Raw genomic sequence first — 21,785 nt, 5'->3', positions numbered from 1 at the left:
TTGTTCTGATTGGTTTGTGTTCTACAGCCGTTTAATTTATGTTTTTAATTGAAGTTGATTTTTTGTTGTAGTTTCTTATTCAACTTTTGATTTTCAGTGGAGCCATGAAATTTTAATTTCACATTTATTTTTTATTTAACTAAATTTTGTATTCTACCCAGCGGATGGCTTCCGATTTCCAAAGAGTGTTGTCCCAAAATCAATGGCTTCATCAGGAATGTATTTAATGTCCTACTAACCTCCTTTTTCCTGGGTAGATAAGTATGAATAACTTTCAGATCAAATCCCACTATTTTTCTGGGCTAGAATACAAAGAAGGTGTTGTGCAAGGTCTTACATTGAGAAACTTCTTGACGTGTCAAAATTTGATCACCAATATGATCAAAATTTGGGTTTAGGGATGCAAGACTAACACCGTGAACAACTTATCAAGTTTCTTTTTCATTTTATACACCAAATCAGCTTCCAAAAGCATTTTAAGTTCAGATACAGACAGATTGGACTTGAGCAACAAAAGAGACTGAATGATTTAATTGTTTGATAGATGCCAACTTCTGAGGTGAATCATTTAGGCATTGAATATCGTTGGCAAGGATATTTTTGGACGAACTCCAAAAGGAATTATAGGTCATGAAAGTCCTCATGGTTCCTAAAATGTTGGGCTCTACAGATTGTCACAACAAAACTCAGTTAGAAATCGAACTTCACTATTCTTTAATCTTTTTAGTATAGATATGCAAAGACATCATCACTGTAGAACTTAAATGTCTCCAAATGGTCGTGATGCCTCTAACCAAGGAGCCATAGTTCCACAAAAGCTGACCAAGATAGATATTTTTGTCATTGAGTTTCTTTTGAAGTTCTGGTTTGGAATTGTAAAGATTGAAAAATGATATCCAGAATTTGCCAAGGGACGAGTATAACAAATACACACGTTCCAAACAGAGAAAATAAGGAAGGTGGACCTTGAAATGGAGCTAGAAGGTGCTGACGAGGTTATTGGTGGTAGCAAGACTGTTTTTCCAGTCTGAGAACAGTGCGTGCCTAATGGAACAATCTAAAGAGTACAGATTGATTCCTCTGCCCCAACTGCTACAGAAGGAAAATATGTAGAGGAGCGCATCATTGCAAGACAAAATAATAGTATAAAATATACACACACACATATATATATATATATATATATATGTATATATATATGTATACACACACACACACACACACACACATATATATATATATATATATATATATATATATATATATATACACACACACACACACACACACACATATATATATATATATATATATATATATATATTTAACAGTTTCGTTCCATTTTTGGAAAACGAATTTGTTAGCTAATGTTGTTTTAAACATGAAAGCTAGAAGACTAACTGTGTTTGGATTTCAGTTAGGAAACTATGTCAGGTTGAACCCAACTAGAGTTAAAAAAGAGGGTAACACATTTTAAACTTACATTCAACCTAAGTTCGTGTTAAATTTTGCCTCTAATTACATCTAAAAAAGTGTCAAACGTTTTGGCACAGAATTCTTTGGAAACTGAAAGTTGGTTTGAGTGTTTTCAACTAGTTCTTTAAGCAATAAGATGGGTTGGGTCCAACAAAAAACGTATTCTGCTTTGTAGACAGCAAATATACCTATTTATATTTTGATTCATGTTGAAACATAGGCATGTGCGTGTATTATGTAAAATATATTCATGCGTGATTCACACTGTTTGACATTTATGCTGCAGGCAGGAGTACCTGGATCTCTTACAGAGCCTGTTCAGACTTCTAGGGGTATTGATTTGTCTCCCGGCCAACCTTTACAATCAAATCAGCGTACTGGTAACCTTGGTGTTATAGGAAGAAATTCTACTGACCTTGGACTTGTTGGTGACAACTTTAGTGCATTCTCTGCAAATTCTGGAGGAGTTCGTGATCAGTTATATAATTTACAGATGCTTGAGGCAGCTCACCTCAAACTTCCGCAACCTAAGGACTCAGAACGTCTCAGGACCTACACTCCTGTATACTATTTTGGTTTTAATAATCATCATTTTAATTGAATACTATATTATGTATTATTAGATTATAAGAAAAAAGTTTCCATTTTTTCTGGTTATGCAGAAACATCCTACGATAACTCCTCCTAGTTTTCCTCAAGTTCAGGCACCAATTGTTAATAATCCAGCCTTTTGGGAGAGAGTGGGTCTAGAACCATACGGTACCGATACCCTGTTCTTTGCATTTTACTATCAACAGGTACACGGACTTTTTGGGTGATTCGTATTACTCTCATTCTGTCATGTAAGCTTACATTCATAATTTGTTGTAGAATACTTACCAACAATATATGGCTGCAAAAGAGCTAAAGAAACAGTCTTGGAGATATCACCGCAAGTATAACACATGGTTTCAAAGGCACGAAGAGCCAAAAGTTGCAACAGATGAATATGAGCAAGGAACATATGTGTACTTTGATTTCCATATAGCAAATGATGACATGCAACATGGGTGGTAAGTATAGTAAACTTATAATTTGATCTATTTGCACTCATCTCTTTATACAAATTGTTATTTCTAAAGAAAAACTATAGCATACTTGAAACCAAAATACGTCTGTATTATTAATGAAAAACGTTGCAATATTTAAAACTTGAAAAAGTAACTATGCACTAACAATTTGATCCTAATTTTAATCCACCACTACAATGCATAATAAACAAAATAACTAAATCCTAAATACATGAAGAGACTTTAAACCTAACTCAATCCCACAAAACCGGCTTATAAGGTGAGGTTTGCACCCACTTATATACACTAAATTGACCTTATCTCTAGTCGATATAGGACTTCCAACACACCCCTTCACGTCGAGGTATATACATCTCGAGCGTGGGATTAGACGTTTAATGGGAGATCCGATAGCGGCCTGATAGCGGGCGGAACAACATGCCCAACAATAATAGATATCACTAGGGTAGGCTCTAATGATGGCTGTGATACCATGTTAGAAGTGGACTTTAAGCCTAACTGAATCCCACAAAACCGGCTTGTAAGGTGAGATTTGCATCCACTTATATACACTGAATTGACCTTATCTCTAGTCGATGTGGGACTTCCAACAATAGTAAAACACTCCTAAAACATTTTCTTAACACTGCTCCTTGCTTTAGGAACTACAAACACCAAGTCTTGACCTTACAAATTCAAACTTGCAAGCAGACAATGGTTTAGTAAGAACATCTGCAACTTGATCTTAGAATAGCTTGATGTTAAAGTGTTTAGTCTTTCCATGAAACACGGGACTATGAGAGATAGCAATTGCAGCTTGGTTGTCAACAAGAATCTTTGTGCTGTCCTTCTATTCCAGTTCAAGATCGAGTAAAATTTTTCTCAACCATAAAGCTTTATTGACAGTAGTGGTTGCAACAACAAACTCTGCTTCAGTCGTGGATTGGGATACAGTTTCTTGCTTCTTCAAGCTCCATGAGAAAACACTAGAGCCAAGAGTAAAACACTAACCTGAAGTGTTTCTCATATCATCCACGGAACCTCCCTAGTCATTGTCAGAAAAACCAATTAGCTTGAACTCCTTGCTCCTTGTGAACTTCACACCAAAGTCAGTTGTACCCTTAACATACCGAATCATTCTTTTGGCAGTCTTGAGATGCAATTCACTTGCATAATGCATGAATCGAGCCAAATACTTACAATATTCAAAATATCAAGCCTTGTTGTCATGAGATACATCAAGCAACCAATCAATCTCTTGAAATATCCTTCATCAATTTTGTTAGCACCATCTTTGTGCAGCTTCTCCTTTTGATTCATTGGAGTGCTTACTGTCGTGTATTCTTCCATTTGAAATTTCTTTAGTATCTCCTTTACACACTTCTTCTAGCATATGAAAACTTCACCTTGCCCTTGCTTGATCTCCATGCCAAGGAGGTAAGACATAAATCTAAGATCTGTCATTTCAAACACCATCATCTTCTATTTGAAATTTTGAATATGGTTTGTATTGTTTCTTGCATCTAGTAGGTCATCAACATACAATGAAAAATAAGAATGTCAATACCATTGTGCTTACTGTACAAGGTTGTTTCTGATAGACTTTTCACAAATCCAAAATTCAACAAATATTCATCAATTTTGATATACCAAGCTCTTAGAGCTTGCTTTAGACCGTAAAGGGTTTTCTTGACAAGATAGACTCTATCTCCCTCACTTTCCTTCACCAATCCTTGGGGCTGCTCAACATAAATTTCTCCCTATAAGATACTATTAGAATCCTTGTAGCTGTATTATTTCTATTAAAGTCTTTGCTTTTATTACTTATATTTCTTCCTTATTTAGGAAATTATAATTCTCAAATTTAGAAAGAATAGAAATCTTTTCTTATTATTTCAAGAGGTTATTANCCCCTATATAAATACATAAGTCTGCAGCATATTTTAGGAAATATGGACTGCTAATTCTAAGGAATAAATCCCTATGATTACGGGATCAATCAACTATAAATGAACCTAATAAAGGCAGCACAAAGCTGTTACAAAAATACAACACATCAAATATAAACCTTCCTAAAATACACCATGCCAATCTTTATTACGCCAATTACGGTTTTTGACACTCCCCCTCAAGATGGTGATAGGTATTTTCCATTCCCAGCTTAGATATGATTCCTTCAAAGTTAATGCAGTTCAGTCCCTTGGTGAGTATGTTTGCAAGTTGGTTTTGGGTGGATACATATGGTGTGCAAATCATGCCACTGTCTAGTTTTTCCATGATAAAGTGTCTATCAACCTCAATATGTTTAGTTCTATCATGCTGTACCGGGTTGTGGGCTATGCTAATTGCAGATTTATTGTCACATCAAACTGCTGCAGATCCCGATCATTATTTGCTGCTAGTGACAATATTACTCTGACCGTGTTCATCTTAGCAATTGGGGAAAATGTCTCCAAGTAATCAACTCCATAGGTTTGAGTGAAGCCTTTTGCCACCAACCTTGCCTTGTAACGTTCAATGGTCCCTTCAGCCATATACTTTATTGTCCATAGGTTTTTTTTCCAGGAGGTAGGGTGACAAGTTCCCAGGTCCCATTTTTGTTTAACACCTCAATTTCCACATCCATGGCATGTTTCCATTTCCTGTCAGACAATGCTTCAGATATAGAGGAAGGTGTGTGTGTGGAGTTCAGGTTAGTGAGAAAAGTTTTATGGGTAGGTGAGAATTTTTCAAAGGATAAGAAATTTGATAGTGGGTAAAGAGGTTGTTGGGTGCATGTTCTAGTTCCCTTTCTAAGGGCAATGGGTAGGTCAAGAGTTTGGTCCACCTGCATTTCTAAATTTTCAGAAACAAGTTCATTAGAATCATTGGAATTTATAGGATTTGAAGGTGTTACCTCATGTAGTGATGGTGGGTTGGATTCTTGGACATTGCCAGGTTCTAGAATGGCTTTTTCTCTCCTTGAATATACTAGATTTTTCCCAAATTTTCTGCCGCCATTAAGTGCAGGTCTCACTGGTTCAGGTGCAGGTTCAATTCCTCCTTGAATTTCGGGAACAACAATGCCGTTTGTCGCACCAATTTCAAGCCCAATTTTAGGTCCAAACGTCATGTTTGGGAACATGAGAGTCTCATCTTCCTTTCTTACATTCTCCCCCTGAAGATGAGACTGTTTGAAGTAGCTCTCTTGTTTGTTGAAGGTAACATCTCTTGACACATAGAATTTCTTAGAAAGGGGTAGAAAACATTTGTATCCCTTTTGTGTGGTAGAGTACCCTAAGAAAACACATTTGACAGCCCTAGGATCCAGTTTTCCCCTTTCATTACTATGAACATGTACAAAGGATACACACCCACATATTCTAGGTTGGAGTTTATTTGTAGGCTTAATGTGAGGATAGAATGATGATAAAACTTCCATGGGACTTCTTGAGTTTAGAATTTTAATAGGTAACCTATTGATTAGATAGGTGGTAGTAAGAAGGGCTTTCCCCCAAAATCTCTTAGGAACATGATTTTGAAAACGTAAAGCTCTAGTTTGATCTAAAAGGTGACCATTTTTTCTTTCTCCAATCCCATTCTGTTGAGGTGTGTTTACACATGAGGACTCATGGATTATCTCTTCCTTTTGGCAAAAAGAGTTTAGTACATGATTAAAGTAGTCCTTGACATTGTCAGACGTAATTCTTTTGATATTGATCCCAAATTGATTTTTAACCATTGAGATAAACTGGACAAACACAAAGCTAACTTCAGATTTTTGTTTCAATAAGTAAACCCAAGTCATTCGAGTACAATAATCAATGAATGTTAAAAACCATTTTGCACCTGAAATATTAGGAACATATGCAGGACCCCATACATCAGTGTGAACCAGGAAAAACGGGAAAAGACTCATCTTGTTACTAATGGGAAAAGGTACACCTTTGTGTTTCGCAAACTCACACACCTCACAATGGAGACTCTCCACATTTAAATTTGTAAACAAGGAAGGGAAAAGCAATTTTATAACTTGAAATGATGGATGTCCAAGTCAGCAATGATAAAGTTGAGCTTTCTCTTTGTTGGTCATGGTAGATTTAGAGATGAGACTTTTGTTGGGCAGATTAGGGTCCTCCATGTAATAAAGGCCATTCCATTCTTTAGCATGTCTAATTGTCCTCCCCGAGTTCTTGTCCTGCAATATACAAGTGTTGCTATAAAAAACATTACATGAAAGATTTTGGTGAGTTTTTGTATAGAAATCAGGTTGGTAGATAGTTTAGGGACATGAAGGACATTTTTTAAGGTCATGGATGGACTTATTTGGACGTCTCCTTGTCCGGCTGCAATTATGAGGGTTCCATCTACTGTGGAAATTTTCTTATTGCTATGACATGGGCAATATGTAGAGAAGTATTTGGGTAGGGGGTCATAATACTCAGTAGGGTGTAAATGGTGTATCTGAAACATTAAGCCCAAACAAAAATGGAAACTTAAGGAGCACGCACCTGTGGGCTTCTCCAATTAGTAAGGATGGATCTTACCTTTTCTATCTCTTCATGATTCAATTGGACAGCTTCTTCACCTTGTCCATTAGCAATGTATGCTTGCCCTTGCCCTCTTTTTTTTTGTAGGCCTTCTCTCGGTCCCATTCTCGGCTTGGGTTTTTCGGCCCCCATTCTCGGCTTGGAGTTTTCCCATCTTCTCCTCTCGAGCCCCATTCTCTACTTGAGGTCTTTCCATCTCTCAGCTTCCATTCTCGGCTTGGGGGCTTTCCATGTAATTTCTAGCATATTTCCCTTGTGTGGCGTGGCTTGTTACAATGGGTACACCAAATCTCCTCATGTTTTTCCAGTTTTTTCTCTGGTTGGCAACCATGATTGTTCCTCCTTCAGCTATCATTACAGAGCTTTCGGTGGTTGAGGTCTCTAGCAACAACCCTCTTTTTCTTTCTTCACTCCGGATAAAGGCTACCACTTCATTAAGCCTTAGGACTTTCTCTTATCCCAGGATTTGGATTTTTCGGACCTAGTCATACTCAGGATTTAGGCCTACCAAAAAATCATAGACCCTATCTTGTTCAATATAATCTTTTAGAATTGCTGAGTCTTCTGAACACTTTGCTTTTATAACTCGGTAGTGATCCAATTCCATCCATAGAAACTTGAGTTGATTGGCATATTCTATAATGGATTTGTTTCCCTGTTTGGCAGCTAGGGTTTTTACTTTTACATCATAAATTTGGGCAACATCCTTGGCCTTAGAGTAAGTTTGCTCAACAGCCTCCAAAATTTCCTTTGCTGATTTTAGAAACATGCAAGTATCACTGATTTCTGGAACCATTGAATTCCACAGCCACGCCATGATCATGGAGTCTTCTTCATCCCATGATTTGAATTTGGGATCAGTCTCAACAAGAGCATTACCCATTAGGTGACTGATCTTCCCCTTTCCTTTCAAGATGGTCTTAATAATTTGAGACCCTTTGAGGTAGTTCTTCCCATTTAACGATAAGCAGAATGAACACTCTGCAATTCCCCAACTGTTTGGGTTCTGTCCCCATCTCTAGAGTCACGACTTCAACCATCCCAAGGTGTGATCAGGCAAAGAGGATTATCCTGCAATGAAGGCTTGTAACAAGGCCTAAGGGTGGAGCAACAATGAAGGTTGCAATTTAGATTAAAGGTTGCGCAACAATGAAGGCTGCGATTTTGGTTTAGGGGCACGGTCAGAGACTCCCAAGGATCGGGAGCTCTGATACCATCTCAAATTTAGAAAGAATAGAAATCTTTTCTTATTATTTCAAGAGGTTATTAACCCCTATATAAATACATAATACATAAGTCTGCAGCATATTTTAGGAAATATGGATTGCTAATTCTAAGGAATAAATCCCTATGATTACGGGATCAATCAACTATAAATGAACCTAATAAAGGCAGTACAAAGTTGTTACAAAAATACAGCACATAAGATATAAACTTTCCCAAAATACACCATGCCAATCTTTATCACGCCAATCACGGTTTCTGACAATAATTATCATGTATGATTAGGATACCCTTGAAATATGGGGATTCTTTCTTTAGGAGCTATTATTATACTTCCTAAAATAGCTTTCTAGCATTGTATATATGGATTTGTAATCTCAACATAATAATATATATATGTTTTACCCTAAATTATGAGATTGCATCAGAGCTCTCAACATCTGGGTGCTACCTCTGACTGCGCACTAAAACCCTAGCCAACAACCTTCATTGCTGCCATTCTCTCTTTCAAAACAATATTTACTGTTGTTGCCAACACAACTCTACTTGATCCTAGAGTCTTAAAATGTGTTTTCATAGGTTACTCATCCACACAAAAGGGATATAAATGCTATCACCCACCCTCCAAAACATTCAGTGTCTCGTGATGTTACCTTTTTTTAGTACAGAAGTTACTTCTATAAAGATCATCTTCACGGGGAGACTGCAACAAATGAAGATGATATCCTTATGCTTCTTGACTTAATCTTAGGACCATAAATAAGGACTAAAAGTGTAACAGCTGAGAAGGAACTCACTAAATTCACTCAAGATGGGACTGATGTAAGATTTGGTAAAAATCTTGTTTATACAAGGAAGACAAAGACCGAATTTGTCCATGTTCAACCATCCAACCCAACATTACATGATGTAACTATCCCTAGTTCTTTAATCTTTAATGCATCAAACTCTAATTTTTCAAATATACAGGAATCTGAATCCAGTTCAGCATCTCTTTATGAGGACCTAGATATTCCAATTCCCTTTAGGAAAGAGACTAGGAAATGCATTACCAAGCCATTGTACCCTCTAGCTAATTACCTATCCTTTAAAAACTTTTCACCTACTCATAAAGCTTTCCTCACAAACTAAACACCACAACCACACCTAGCTCTCTATCTGAGGCATTGAGTGATAAAAACTAGAAACAAACTATGGACATAGAAATGGAAGCACTAGAAAAGAATAGTACTTGGGATTTGGTGACTCTCCCGAATGGAAAAAGACCAGTAGGGTGCAAGTGGGTATATATTATATAATACAAGGCTGATGGGTCTATCGAGAGGTACAAAGCAAGGTTAACGGCTAAGGGATTCACTCAAACGTATGGAGTGGATTACATGGAAACTTTTGCTCTAGTGGCAAAAATGAATACAGTTAGGGTGATATTATCCCTAGCAGCTAATTATGATTGGAACTTGCAACAATTTGACATTAAAAATGCCTTCCTTTATGGAGAAAATGAAGAGGAGATTTACATGGAATTGCCTCCTGGATATGAGGGAAAAACTGCTGCCAACAGTGTTTACAAGCTAAAAAAGGCATTGTATGGGTTGAAACAATCAAAACGAGTGTGGTTTGGAAGGTTGACTAAAGTAATGATAAGTCTGGGCTTTAAACAAAGTCAAGGAGACCACACTTTGTTCATTAAACACTCTAAATTAGGGTGATGTAGATGATATTATAGTTAAAGGTGATGCGAGGAGGATTAACAATCTGTTAAGCCAACATCTAGTTGAGGAATTTGAAATTAAGACCTTGGAAAAATTGAAGTATTTCTTAGGGATTGAAGTGGCCCATTCTAAAAAGGGAATATTTATATCTCAGCAAAAATACATCATAGATTTGTTGAAAGAAACTGGGAAGACAACATGCAAGCCTGCGAGTACACCAATTGATCCAAACATGAAATGAGGAATGTAGAAGAAGGTACTGCAGTTGACAAGGAAATGTATCAGAGGTTAGTTGGTAGACTGATTTATTTATCTCACACTAGGCCTGATGTTACATTTGCTGTAAGCCTTGTTATCCAGATTATGCACCAACTTAAGGAGGTTCACTTACGAGCTGCACTAAGAACTGTGCAATATTTGAAGGGAAGCCCAGGCAGAGGATTTTTTTTTTTAACGAAATGGGAATGTAAGTGTGGAAGCATATACAGATGCATACTATGCAGGCTCAATTGTGGACAGAGGTCAATTACGGGGTATTGTGGACAGAGGTTCACAATCTAAATTTTGTAGCTGCTTTCATTCTTAACTCTTGTCTTAAACTTCCAAAAAACTTGAGCTACTTCTGATTTAAACTTCATCAAAAAAATCCAGGACATTTTGGTGAAGTCATCAATAAAGGTAATAAAATAAAGACTACCTTTTAAAGAACGTCTTCTGTGAGGGCCTGAAACATCTGTGTGGATAAGCTCCAATTTGTGAGTGGCTCTCCATGTTGACTTCGGGAATGGATTTCTTTTTTGCTTTTCAAATTGAAACGCTTTGCAACTTGAGATTGTATCATCAAGTGCCAACCCGTGTTCTCTTAGTTGCAACAACCCTTGATGATGATAGTGTCATACTCTCTTGTCCCAAAGTTGAGTGAATCTTCTTTGAGAGAAAAAACAAATTGCTTCTCCTTTATAGGATTGAGTGAGAAACTCTTTCTTTTCATTTTTACTTTGAAGATATCTTCATTAGTTGCATCCTTAATCAAGGAATATTCATCTTCAAAAATAACTTTAAGGCCTTTTTCAATAAGTTGACCTACACTCAATAAATTTTGGTCATTGTTAGGAACAAAGAGAACATCCTGTATAAGTTTTGTACCTGTACAACCTGTGATCACATAAGTTCCTTTTCCTTTGACAGAGATATAATCCCCATTGCCAACTCTGACTTTGGTGATGTTAATTGAGTTCAAGTCTCTACAAAATTCCTTGTCATGAATCATGATTTGTGCATCCACTGTCAATCAACCAGTTTTCATTTGATTCACTGCTCACGAAGCATGTAGCCACAAATAGTTGATCCTCCTCTTCCTGATCAACGGTCTTAGCCTCTTCACCTTGCTGTTGATTCATGCTCCTACAAATTACAACCTCATACCCCATTTGGTTACATTTGGTGCACTTAACTTCTGGTCTTCTCCCGCATTTGAAAGGAGGATGACCCTTTTTATTGCAATGTTGACATGAAGGATAGGATCCCTTGACTCCTGTTTTGTTCTTGGCTGATAATTCTCCAATAGGATTTTGATTCTTCATAAAAAAACTTGTTCCTTGCATTCTCATGATGTTTGGGATGTTTGGCTTTCAAGGCTCTTTCAATGGCACCTTCTTTGCTTCTGTGCTTGCAAAGCATTGGGAAGCTCTGCAAAAGTGATTTGAGGAAGATCCTTGGTATTTTCCAAGGTTGAAATAAATGTATCAAATTTTTCAGAGACTGTTATAAGAATTTTTTCAATAATTCTTGAGTCTATAATCACATAACCAAGTAACTTGATTTGGTTTGCAATGTTCAATAACCTATCAGAATACTCTTTAATTGATTCTGTTTCCTTCATTTTCTGTAGTTCGAACTCTTGAATCAAGTTTAGCACACACATTTCTTTGATTCTTGCATTTCCCTCATACTTTGACTTGAGATAATTCAATATCTCATTCGGTGACTTTAGAGCCATAATCTGAGTGAAGATAGTATATGAGACTGCAACAAACAAGCAAACTTTTGCCTTGGATTTTGATAGGTTCAAGGAAAATGTTTATATTAAGAGAAATAAAAGGGACAGATAGTTATAACTGTCTGTGTGTAGGTTTTATCGTCTCAAACTTTTATAAAGTCTGTATAGGCAGTTGTTTTTAACAGTTTTTCATTGTTTTTGTATAGTCTGAAAAGAATAGGAATAGTGGAAACTTGGTATGTTGTTGGAATAAAGATCTGCAGTTTCTAAAACATCTCATTGTAGGGCTAAAAACCTATCAGATTTCTTGGTCTTCTTCTCCTTGTGTGATTTGATTTGCACTGTGGTAGTGGATTGCCTGGAGAATAGAAATTTCATAATCCTTTTCAACTGCATCCGAAATATCCACAACTTCTATGTATCCCTCCATATGAACTGTCCAAACTTTGTAGTTTTTGCCATCATACACTGGTGGAGAAATTGAAGAGAAACTGAGACTTGCTTCAACGTCCATAACACCGACTGAGAGACCCCTTAAGAATAGGGCTCTTGATACCAATTGTTATTGTAAAGAAAAACTATAGCACACTTGAAGCCAAAAAAATCTGTATTATTAATGGAAAACGTTGCAATATTTAAAACTTGAAAAAATAACTACCCACTAAAAGTTTGATCCTAATTTTAATACAGCACTACAACACGTTAGAAACAAAATAACTAAATCCTAAAACCAAGAACAGACTTTGACTCAATCAAATTAACGGTAAAACAATCCTAAAGCATTTTCTTAACATAAATCTTGGTGGTGGCTATCTTTTAAAACTTTGTGCAAATATCCATTTTCTATTTTACATACATTGTCAGGTTTGTCATTTATTTAGAATACTGTCAATTTATGTCATCAGATGGGACGTTAAGTTGAAGGACAATAGTAATGGGCATTTAGTGTCTACTCAAACCCTACCAGCCTTGTCATCCTTGCACGAAATATGATTAGTTAATGTTTGGCACTGTGCTTCTGGCTACTATAAATTTAATTCAAAAACAATCCTATTGACTCTATTTTCCTGTTTTACCTATTTCTGGTTCAGCAGTCCATTAAATGGTTCATATGTTCGTAATTTGGCACTGCATTTCTGATTGTCCTGATTTGATTATTCTCAGGTGTCAAAGAATCAAGACTGACTTCACTTTCGAATATAATTACCTAGAAGATGAGCCTATTGTCTAGAAGATTCCCGCTTGTAAATATGTGATTTCATGTTCTTGTTAGTTTTTGTGTATCGATAAACTAGATTTGCCTTCCAAAGGAGGAAAAATATATTTTGTAAAAGAGAACAGCGCAGAATGTTGAATAACATTAAATGTACAAGGTTTGTTTTCCGTGTAGTTCTAGCTGATGTTAAGAAATTGCGAATGCTCGATTTTATAGGTTGCATTGTGTATCATTGCAGCTTTTAAACTAACGGTACACGTAAACTGGTTGAAACTTATCTTTTTTGGATCTGCACCTCCATGAGGTGTGAGAAATGTCAAAAATATTCCTCCATATCTCAGACTAAGATTGAGTGACTCAGATTTTAGATTTACCAATAGGAAAGCTAAAAGTTTAGTGTTCTAGTGTACAATTAATTTTTTTTTTCAATATTGTTCAACATTTCTGATTGCATAATTCCAAATTCACCCTGGATGTTAGCTAATCTGAAATTTAATAGTCTGAAATAAATTTGAAGGTTTGATTTTATCACTAGAACAAGACCATGCATGATTGTAGAGGATGAACAATTTGCAATGCTTATGTACCATATGCTTTTAGTAAAACACTTTTGCCATTTTTTGAAAACATGTCAACATGGTAAGTTTAGTTACTAAAACATAACAAAAAGATCAAGGCATCACCATTGTTGATAGATTCCTTGAAACTCAAGAAACATTAAAAAGAAAAAGTTTGAATAGTATCTTAAAACTATTAAGAGATGGTTGAATAATGTTAATGGAGAACTTTTTTGTAAATAATGTAATAATATTTTAGTCGAGGACAGGCAAATTATTAAATGCTCGATTTTGGAAAATAATAAAATCTTTTTAAGTGCTTTTTAATTGTTAGAATATTTTTGTTGTAGTGTTTTAATAACTAATAAAGAATTTTTTAACAGAGGAAACATTTATATCAAAAGTAAGTGTAATTGTAGGTTTAATAAGAGAAGTGTTTAAAAAAATAAAGCAATAAGAACACAGTCGTTTCTATATTGGTTTACTCTATTAAGTTACATCTATTCTCCTCTAATACCTTAAAGGGTTTACTATAATTTTCAAAAAGATTACAATTGAGTATTCTAACCACTCTGGGTTTCTTTGGTCAATGAATAACACCTGTTACCTTGACTAGTTGAGTTCCACCCATTCTTGGTTGCAGGTATTCTTCACCACTCCACGAGTAAACATATCAGAAGGATAAAAAATCGTAGGTGCGAAGGAAAGCATGAAACCGCGAACGAACTCTTGAAACCCTAGGCTCCCAACTTTGTTTGGTGGAGGTTGGAGATTTAGTGGTAAAAGACAAATTAATTGATGGAAAAGATGTTCAATCGGTGGAAAAGGTTGGAAATTTGAATAGGAATGAAACCATAGCCAATGTGGAAGGTTGTAGAACGAATCTGTGGAATCAATCGAGAATATATGGTTCAAAGGGGATATGGCTGGTACGATGAAGATTTGAGATGAGAAATGTGATTCGATGATGTGAATAACAAAGATGAAGGCTTTGTGAGAGTGATTAGGCGAGGAGAATCGAATATGTTGTTCGGTGATTGTGAAGCCTCGAGAGTGAGAATCCTTGAGAAGAAAAACGCAATGATGACGTGTTTCGCGTTGGAGAATTCGCAAAAGCAATGAGAATGTGATGTGATGCTGACTGGAGTGTTGACGCGAGCCACACACTGAAGTGGATTGGAGGAAATGATGTTATGGTGGAGGAGAGAGAATCTGTGGAGCACAATGGAAAAATGAGAGAAATGGAACCGTGCTTGGATGGTGGCTAGAGGAGGATCCTCAGGACTCCCTAGCCTTGACTTTCAAGGATGAATTAATTCTGGGTTTCAAAAATTCAATTCGCTATTATCTCAAAAGTGATCATACAATGGTGGAGTTGGGTATTTATAGTAACCCATGCAACATGCAAGCTAAAATGTCATACAATGAACATAAAGAAATATAAGTAAAGGACACTAGAGAAGACTTCTCGGGTAATATGCCATCACATTGTCTTGACACTTTTACCTTTTTAACTAAATTGAGAGTTTGATAGATTATCATTTGGTACAATATAACTTTTGTGTGTAGCAAGACTCTCATAGACACCTAAGCTTGGGAATCGTTTAGTGTTGGTTCAGTTTATGCCTTCAACATTTTTCAAGAGCTTTTTCCTTCAAAGACAAGAAATCACTTTTATCAATTCAGTATAAGGATCTTAGTCAAGATGTGAAAATGCCTTAATTCAATCAAAATCAATGTGATGCTCATACACTTTCAATAAATGTTATCCTTAAGAATGATCAATCAACCAAGCAGAGATGCAATTAGAAATTCAAAGAACTATTCCTCACCAAGGAAAGTGTTTCACTCAAGCACTCAAAAGTGTATCAGTCAACTCAAAGGTGTATAGTGAGGTGTTGGTGTCTTTTTCACTCTACTATCACAATGTCAGACAAATTAACTTTGCCTTTCATTTAACCACAATCAAACATACTCATAAGCAAGTTTTCATCACCAGGGCTTTTAATGGCTAATAACTTGGTTGGGCTAAGAAGGAAATTAATTTTTCTGGTCAGCAAAATTCCTTGAGTTAAGAAAGACATTTATGAATTTATTATTCAAGAGCAAAATTTCTTTCTCATTTATTCCCAAATTTCCCTTGCAGTGAGCTTTCTCTTTTCTTTTTATTTTTCTTTTCTTTTATTTTGCCTTTGGTTTTGCTTTTCAATTGCTCATTGCCTAGAAAAGTGGGATTGCTACCTAGCAACCCCAAACTTGAACCTTTATCTGTACCTCATCAAATGTTCTTAGTTTAACTCAAGGTAAAGATTTTCAAAAAGGTTTTTCAAAACATGCATAAGGTTCAAGGTTCAAAGGTTAGAACAAATTGTTCACTTTTCAGTGGGCAAAAATCATGTGAAGGCTAAAAGAATAAAGGATAAAAAAATATGGCCTTTATCATATGAAACCTGTAGGCAAGTGGTTCAATCACAGAAAATTTGGGCAAAGTCATTTATGCTTCCAAAGTAATAACAATTATTCACAAGAAAAATCAGAAGCCCAATTCTCACACAGGTAAACTCTCGTCCCAAAATTCCAAAAAACACCCTACTCAATATCTCAATCAAATTTTATCTCAAGCACCTATTTCACACATTGTGAGCCATCACCTATATATTATCACATCACGCATCATCTCAACATCAATCAAAACACCAGAATCTCACAAAACAATACTCATCACAAAACACAACACAGTTGAATCAAAACAGTTTAATTCATTCAAACAGAGTACAATACAAAATAAAAAAGATAAAAAATAAAAAAGATAAAAAATAAAAAATAAAAAATATCCAATTTAAAAGGAAAATTTCATAAAACTGGGTTTCCTCCCAGCAAGCGCTTCTTTAACGTCACTAGCTTGACCCAAGCTTCATCATCATAACATCCATCAGAAGATGTTGTCAGTAACATCCATCAATAAATCTCTAATCACATAGCATACATTAGTAGATGCTAATATTTCTTATCTTTATAGGTATCCCTCAGTAAACACCAATCTTTCTCATATTCATTGGTATCCATCAGTAGATCCCTAATCACCTAACATCCATAAGTAGATGCTATCATTACTACCACCAGAAGCAGCATTTAACCTAAAAAAAAACTCAAACACACAAAAACAAAATCAAATCCAAACCGCACAAATAATAAATTAAAAAGAAAAAAATAAAATAAAATAAAAGATAGAAAATTTAGAAACTGGGTTGCTTCCCAGCAAGCGCTTCTTTAACATAGCTTGACCCACTGTAGTTGCGCGATGCCTTAATTGTTCCCATTTCTGGATATAATTTTTTCTTTTTGTTGAATTTTTTCAGGAATTTAATATAATCAGGAACTTGTTGCAGTGTCCCAATCATAGGAATTTTAATCTCCAATTTCTTGAAGATTTCCATGAAACGCTCAAACTGTTTTTCCTTCTCCTTCCTATGATACTTCTTTTGGTGAGGAAGGGGTTTTTCATATGATTCTTTCTTTTTTCTCTCATCCTCCTTCTCTCCCTTTTTCTTTTCTTCCCTCTCTTTTTCCTCCTTGGAACACTCCTTAGGGTACAAAAGATTTTTCTCAATTTTTTTCTTTTCCCTCTAAACCTCTTCTTCCACATTCTTCCCTTTTTCTTTTCTCTCAACCTCACTTTTTCTCTCTTCTTTTTCTTCCTCTTCCTTTACATCTTTCTCTTTTTCACTCAACCTTTCTTCCTCTTTTCTCTCTATTTTTCTCTCATCCTCTTTCTTTTCTTCCCTCTGTTTTTCCTTTTCTTTTCTCTCACTCTCTTCTTTTTCTTTCTCTTCCTCTAGATCTTTCTTTTTTTTTCACTCAAACTTTCTTCTTCTTTTCTCTCTATTTTTCTCTCATCCTCTTTCTTTTCTTCCCTCTGTTTTTCCTTTTCTTTTCTCTCACTCTCTTCTTTTTCTTTCTCTTCCTCTAGATCTTTCTTTTTTTTTCACTCAAACTTTCTTCTTCTTTTCTCTCTATTTTTCTCTCATATATAACTTTGCCACTTTCAGTGATAATGGCTTGACATTCCTCTCTAGGGTTATCCTTCATATCGGCTCCAAGATCATCCAACTTTTGAATTATGATCCTACATTGCGCCTCCATCGTTCTAGATGCTCCTTGAGTGCTTTTCTGAATTGAGAGAGATCCCTACATGAATTGTTGGAGAGTCTCCTCAAAATTTGTAGTACTGTCAGCTTGTGGTGGTCTATTGAATAGTTCATCAACTTGCCAAAATTGACTTTGATTCGTGCTTGATTAAGGTTCCCACCAGTGGTTGAGATTACCTTGGTAGAATTGCATCCTGCATAAACTAAACAAAAAATCATAGAAAACACTATTAGCACAAAAACAAAAAAAAAAGAATAAAACACAAAATAAAACAAAAATTTAAAATAAAAATAAAAGTAAAATAAAAATAAAAATAAAATAAAAATATAAAATATGTTGAGATTGTTGGCAACACAATATCTATATCACTATGGTTTTTGATGATGACAACGCATTGTTAATAACACATGTCTTGTTATGTGTTACTTGTTTTCTTAATTATTGATTTATATCTTGTTGAACATGTTTTTGTATTGATTTTGATATGTGAATTCACATTTACTGAGCTTGTATATGTTACATCATATGTGGTTGCATTACACAAACTTTCGAAGAAGAAAAGCACAAGCACTTTTGTGAACTTATATTGTGTGGCAAATCTAATAGTTCAAGTCGACTTCATTATTAATTGAATCGACTAAGATTGAAGACTTTGCACAGATTTTCAAATACAGTGCTATGTGAGATTTGACATTGAAAAGAATTTCAAAATATGCAGATATGTCAAAGTCGACTGTGTGCGTTATGCATTCGACTTTGTTTGTTGGTTTATTTGGAATTTCGTTATGCTTGTGAATAGTAACGACTATATTTTTGAAAGTTACTTAAGCATTGAATGAGAGTCAACTGAAATGAATGTGGAATTAATTTGTTTGACTGGACAACTACTATTTTGACTTTTCTGTTATAACTGACAGAGGACAGTTGACTGTATTAGTAGCTTAGTCAACTATAAGAGCGTCTGATTTATAGAAATCTATAAATAGACGAGACCTGATCTATTTAGAGAACTTTTGGATGATCTAACATTTTCATATTCTATTTCAGATAGTTTCTCTGTGATTTAGAGCTCTAAGAACTCATAAAGAAGATGATGGTGATCTTTCTTTGAAGAGTTTCTGAAGGAGAGTGATATTGCGCTTACAGCTTGATCAGAATTTGCACAATTGAGGCGTTTCTTGCTTGATCAAGACTCGTGTTGTATTCTGTGGTGATTGTTGTACCTGTTGTGACTACAGGGGTTGGACTCGTGGAGTTTGATACACTTTTAGGATTGTTCAAAGTGGGTTGCAGACTACAGGAGAAGGGATATCTTGCTGCAAGTCTTGCTATTTGTATTGCCTATATTTTGGTTAGAGGTTAAAGAGGTGTTTTATATTTTTTACATGGAGGTCTTGATAAAAGCCTTTGTTGTAAAAACCTTGACCATTATAGTGCATTTGATTCCTAGTACTAGAAGGACACTAGATGTAGGCATTGAGGTCGAACCAGTATAAAAACCTGCATTTGAATTCTCCATCCTTACTCTTTTACATTCAGTCGACTTTGTTATTAGTGTAGTCAATTACAATATTCCGCTGCACTTAAATTTCTAATACTTGCGGTTCAAGAAAATGTGTAAAGTTTTATGCTTTGAGAAAAAAGATTGCGAAAAGACTCTGATTTTGAAAACCTAGCAATTCACCCCCCTCTTGGTGTTAAAACGAAGCCAACCTGTTTTCCAACAATTGGCACCAAAGCTGGTTTTCATAAAATATTTGAAAAACTAGTCGACTCTGTTTTCCATTGAATCGACTATATACCCGGGAATGGCTTCTGTTTCTCACACTAGAAGAATATGTGAATCTAGATTTGAATTAATTTCAACCGTTTGCAATGAAAACTCAAAATCTATTACTAATGGGTTTTATTAATCGCTTGAAACAGGAAACTTGCAAGACAAGGCATCTCATGAAAGGAAATTTGATCCTGGTTCGCAAAGAGTAAATTTGCTTGCTGACAGATTTACAAGATTTCTAAATAAAAAGGATAAACAAAAAGATCAAGGTAGCATCAAGAAGACCAGGACTGAAGAAGAACTGATAATGATGGCGAAGTCCAGAATAATCAAAACTGATCTGAAACAAGAGACAAATAGTTCCACATGGTATCTGGGCAGTGGTTGCTCGAGACACATGATAGGGGATTCTACAAAGTTCTCAGATATCTCACACAAAGCTTCTGATCTCGTCACATACGGGGACAATAAAAAAGGGAAGATCATTGGCATAGGTAAAATAAAAACCCCTTCATCTTATGAAATTAAAAATGTTCTACTTGTTGAAGGGTTAAAGCATAATTTGCTTAGCATCAGTCAACTATGTGACAAAGGTCTAAAGATCACGTTTGAGCCCAAATATTTTTTTATTAGTGACGGGACAATAGATGAGTTATTACTGGTGGGAAAAGGATTTAACAACATCTATGTAATCGACTTCAAGGACAACTCATTCGACTCGGTAGTCTGCTTGATGACTAAAGATGAAGATGCTCGGCTTTGACACAAGAGACTTGCTCACATCAACATGAATCAACTGAATAAATTGGTCTCCATGAATTTAGTGAATGGTCTGCCTAAAATTCGCTATACATCAAAAAGATTATGTGATGCATGTCAAAAAGGACAACAGACTAGACAGTCATTCTAGAGCAAAAGAGAAATGTCGACTTCGAGACCTCTACAGCTAATGCATATGGATCTGTTCGGGCCTTCAAGAATAAAGAGCCTTGGTGGAAATTGTTATGGACTAGTCATTGTTGATGACTACTCTCGGTATACATCGACATACTTTATTGCTGCTAAAAATGATACGTTTAAAGCATTCAAAAGATTTGCTGCTGTCATTCAGAATGAAATAGACCTTAGGATTAAATATATTAGAAGTGATCATGGGGGAGAATTTCAAAATAAGGATTTTGATGATTATCTAGCTGAATTTGACTTTTTTTTGTTTTTATTTTGTTTTTGTTTTATTTTTATATAAAAGTGCTTTTTGTTGAGATTGTTGACAACATAATTTTTATATCACTCTAGTTTTTTATGATGACAACACATTGCTTAATAATATGCATATGTTGTTGATGAATTACATGTTCTTATGCTGATTGATTGTTATATTTGTTGAACATGTTTATGTATTGTGTTACATGTTCCTATGTTGATTGATTGATATATCTACTGAACATGTTTATGTGCTTTATGTGCTATATGAAATGCATCATTACATATGTTTTACTGCACATGTTCTAAAGCTGAAAACCATACGCACTTTTATGAACTTATCACTGTATGACAAAGTTATAGTGCAGTCGACTCCATTATTAATAGATTCGACTATGCTAAAATCTTTGTACATATTTTGAGAGAAACACTGATTGTGTGCATCTGTGAGGCTCTGTTGCTTTTGATTCATCTCTTGAACTGGTTGACTGTTTCCCATGTACTAAATTGCTTGGATGACTTCATGAGTATCTGTTGTCTTTGATTATGTGTTGGATACTGTCTACTACTTTTCCTTGTCCAGATTTCTTGAGGACTGTAATTCTGTGTGTCGAGTCTGTGTCACCTTCCTGATGTTTGAGTAGTTCCCTGGTTTTCGTCTTGGTTTTGCCTAGGAGTGCAAAAGACTAAGTGTGGTCTATTTTGATGAGTGGTTATTTCTTGACCTATATTTAGTTTATTACACTTAAATAAACCAGGGTATTGTGTTTAATTGTCTGTTATTTCCCCGTTTTCCAAATTCTGCTTAATTTGGTCGGAAATTCGTAATTGTGCTAATTTGGATTTTCTGAGCTGATTAATTGCATTTTTGGGTGCAGGGAAATTTTGGAAACA

At 35.4% G+C, this 21,785-nt stretch overlaps 1 protein-coding gene across 2 annotated transcripts in view; it reads left to right on the top strand.

Moving 5' to 3' along the window:
- LOC106779415 (general negative regulator of transcription subunit 3) overlaps positions 1-13,378 on the top strand; it is a 39,792-nt gene extending 26,414 nt beyond the window's left edge. The window contains exons 13-16 of one of the 2 annotated variants that reach the window (XM_014667513.2): positions 1,763-2,038; positions 2,139-2,273; positions 2,347-2,528; positions 13,154-13,378. In XM_014667513.2, coding sequence (XP_014522999.1) covers positions 1,763-2,038; positions 2,139-2,273; positions 2,347-2,528; positions 13,154-13,220 — 660 coding nt within the window. In that variant the 3' untranslated portion in view covers positions 13,221-13,378. Of the gene's footprint in view, positions 1-1,762; positions 2,039-2,114; positions 2,274-2,346; positions 2,529-13,153 lie in introns of both variants that reach the window. The other variant, XM_014667512.2, reaches the window with a different exon arrangement.
- Positions 13,379-21,785: the final 8,407 nt, after the last annotated feature.

The sequence above is a fragment of the Vigna radiata genome, unplaced genomic scaffold, assembly GCF_000741045.1.
Source record: "Vigna radiata var. radiata cultivar VC1973A unplaced genomic scaffold, Vradiata_ver6 scaffold_285, whole genome shotgun sequence".
NCBI lineage: Eukaryota > Viridiplantae > Streptophyta > Magnoliopsida > Fabales > Fabaceae > Vigna > Vigna radiata.
The sequence above is the reverse complement of the archived record's forward strand: the minus strand, read 5'-3'. Positions and strand labels throughout refer to the sequence as shown.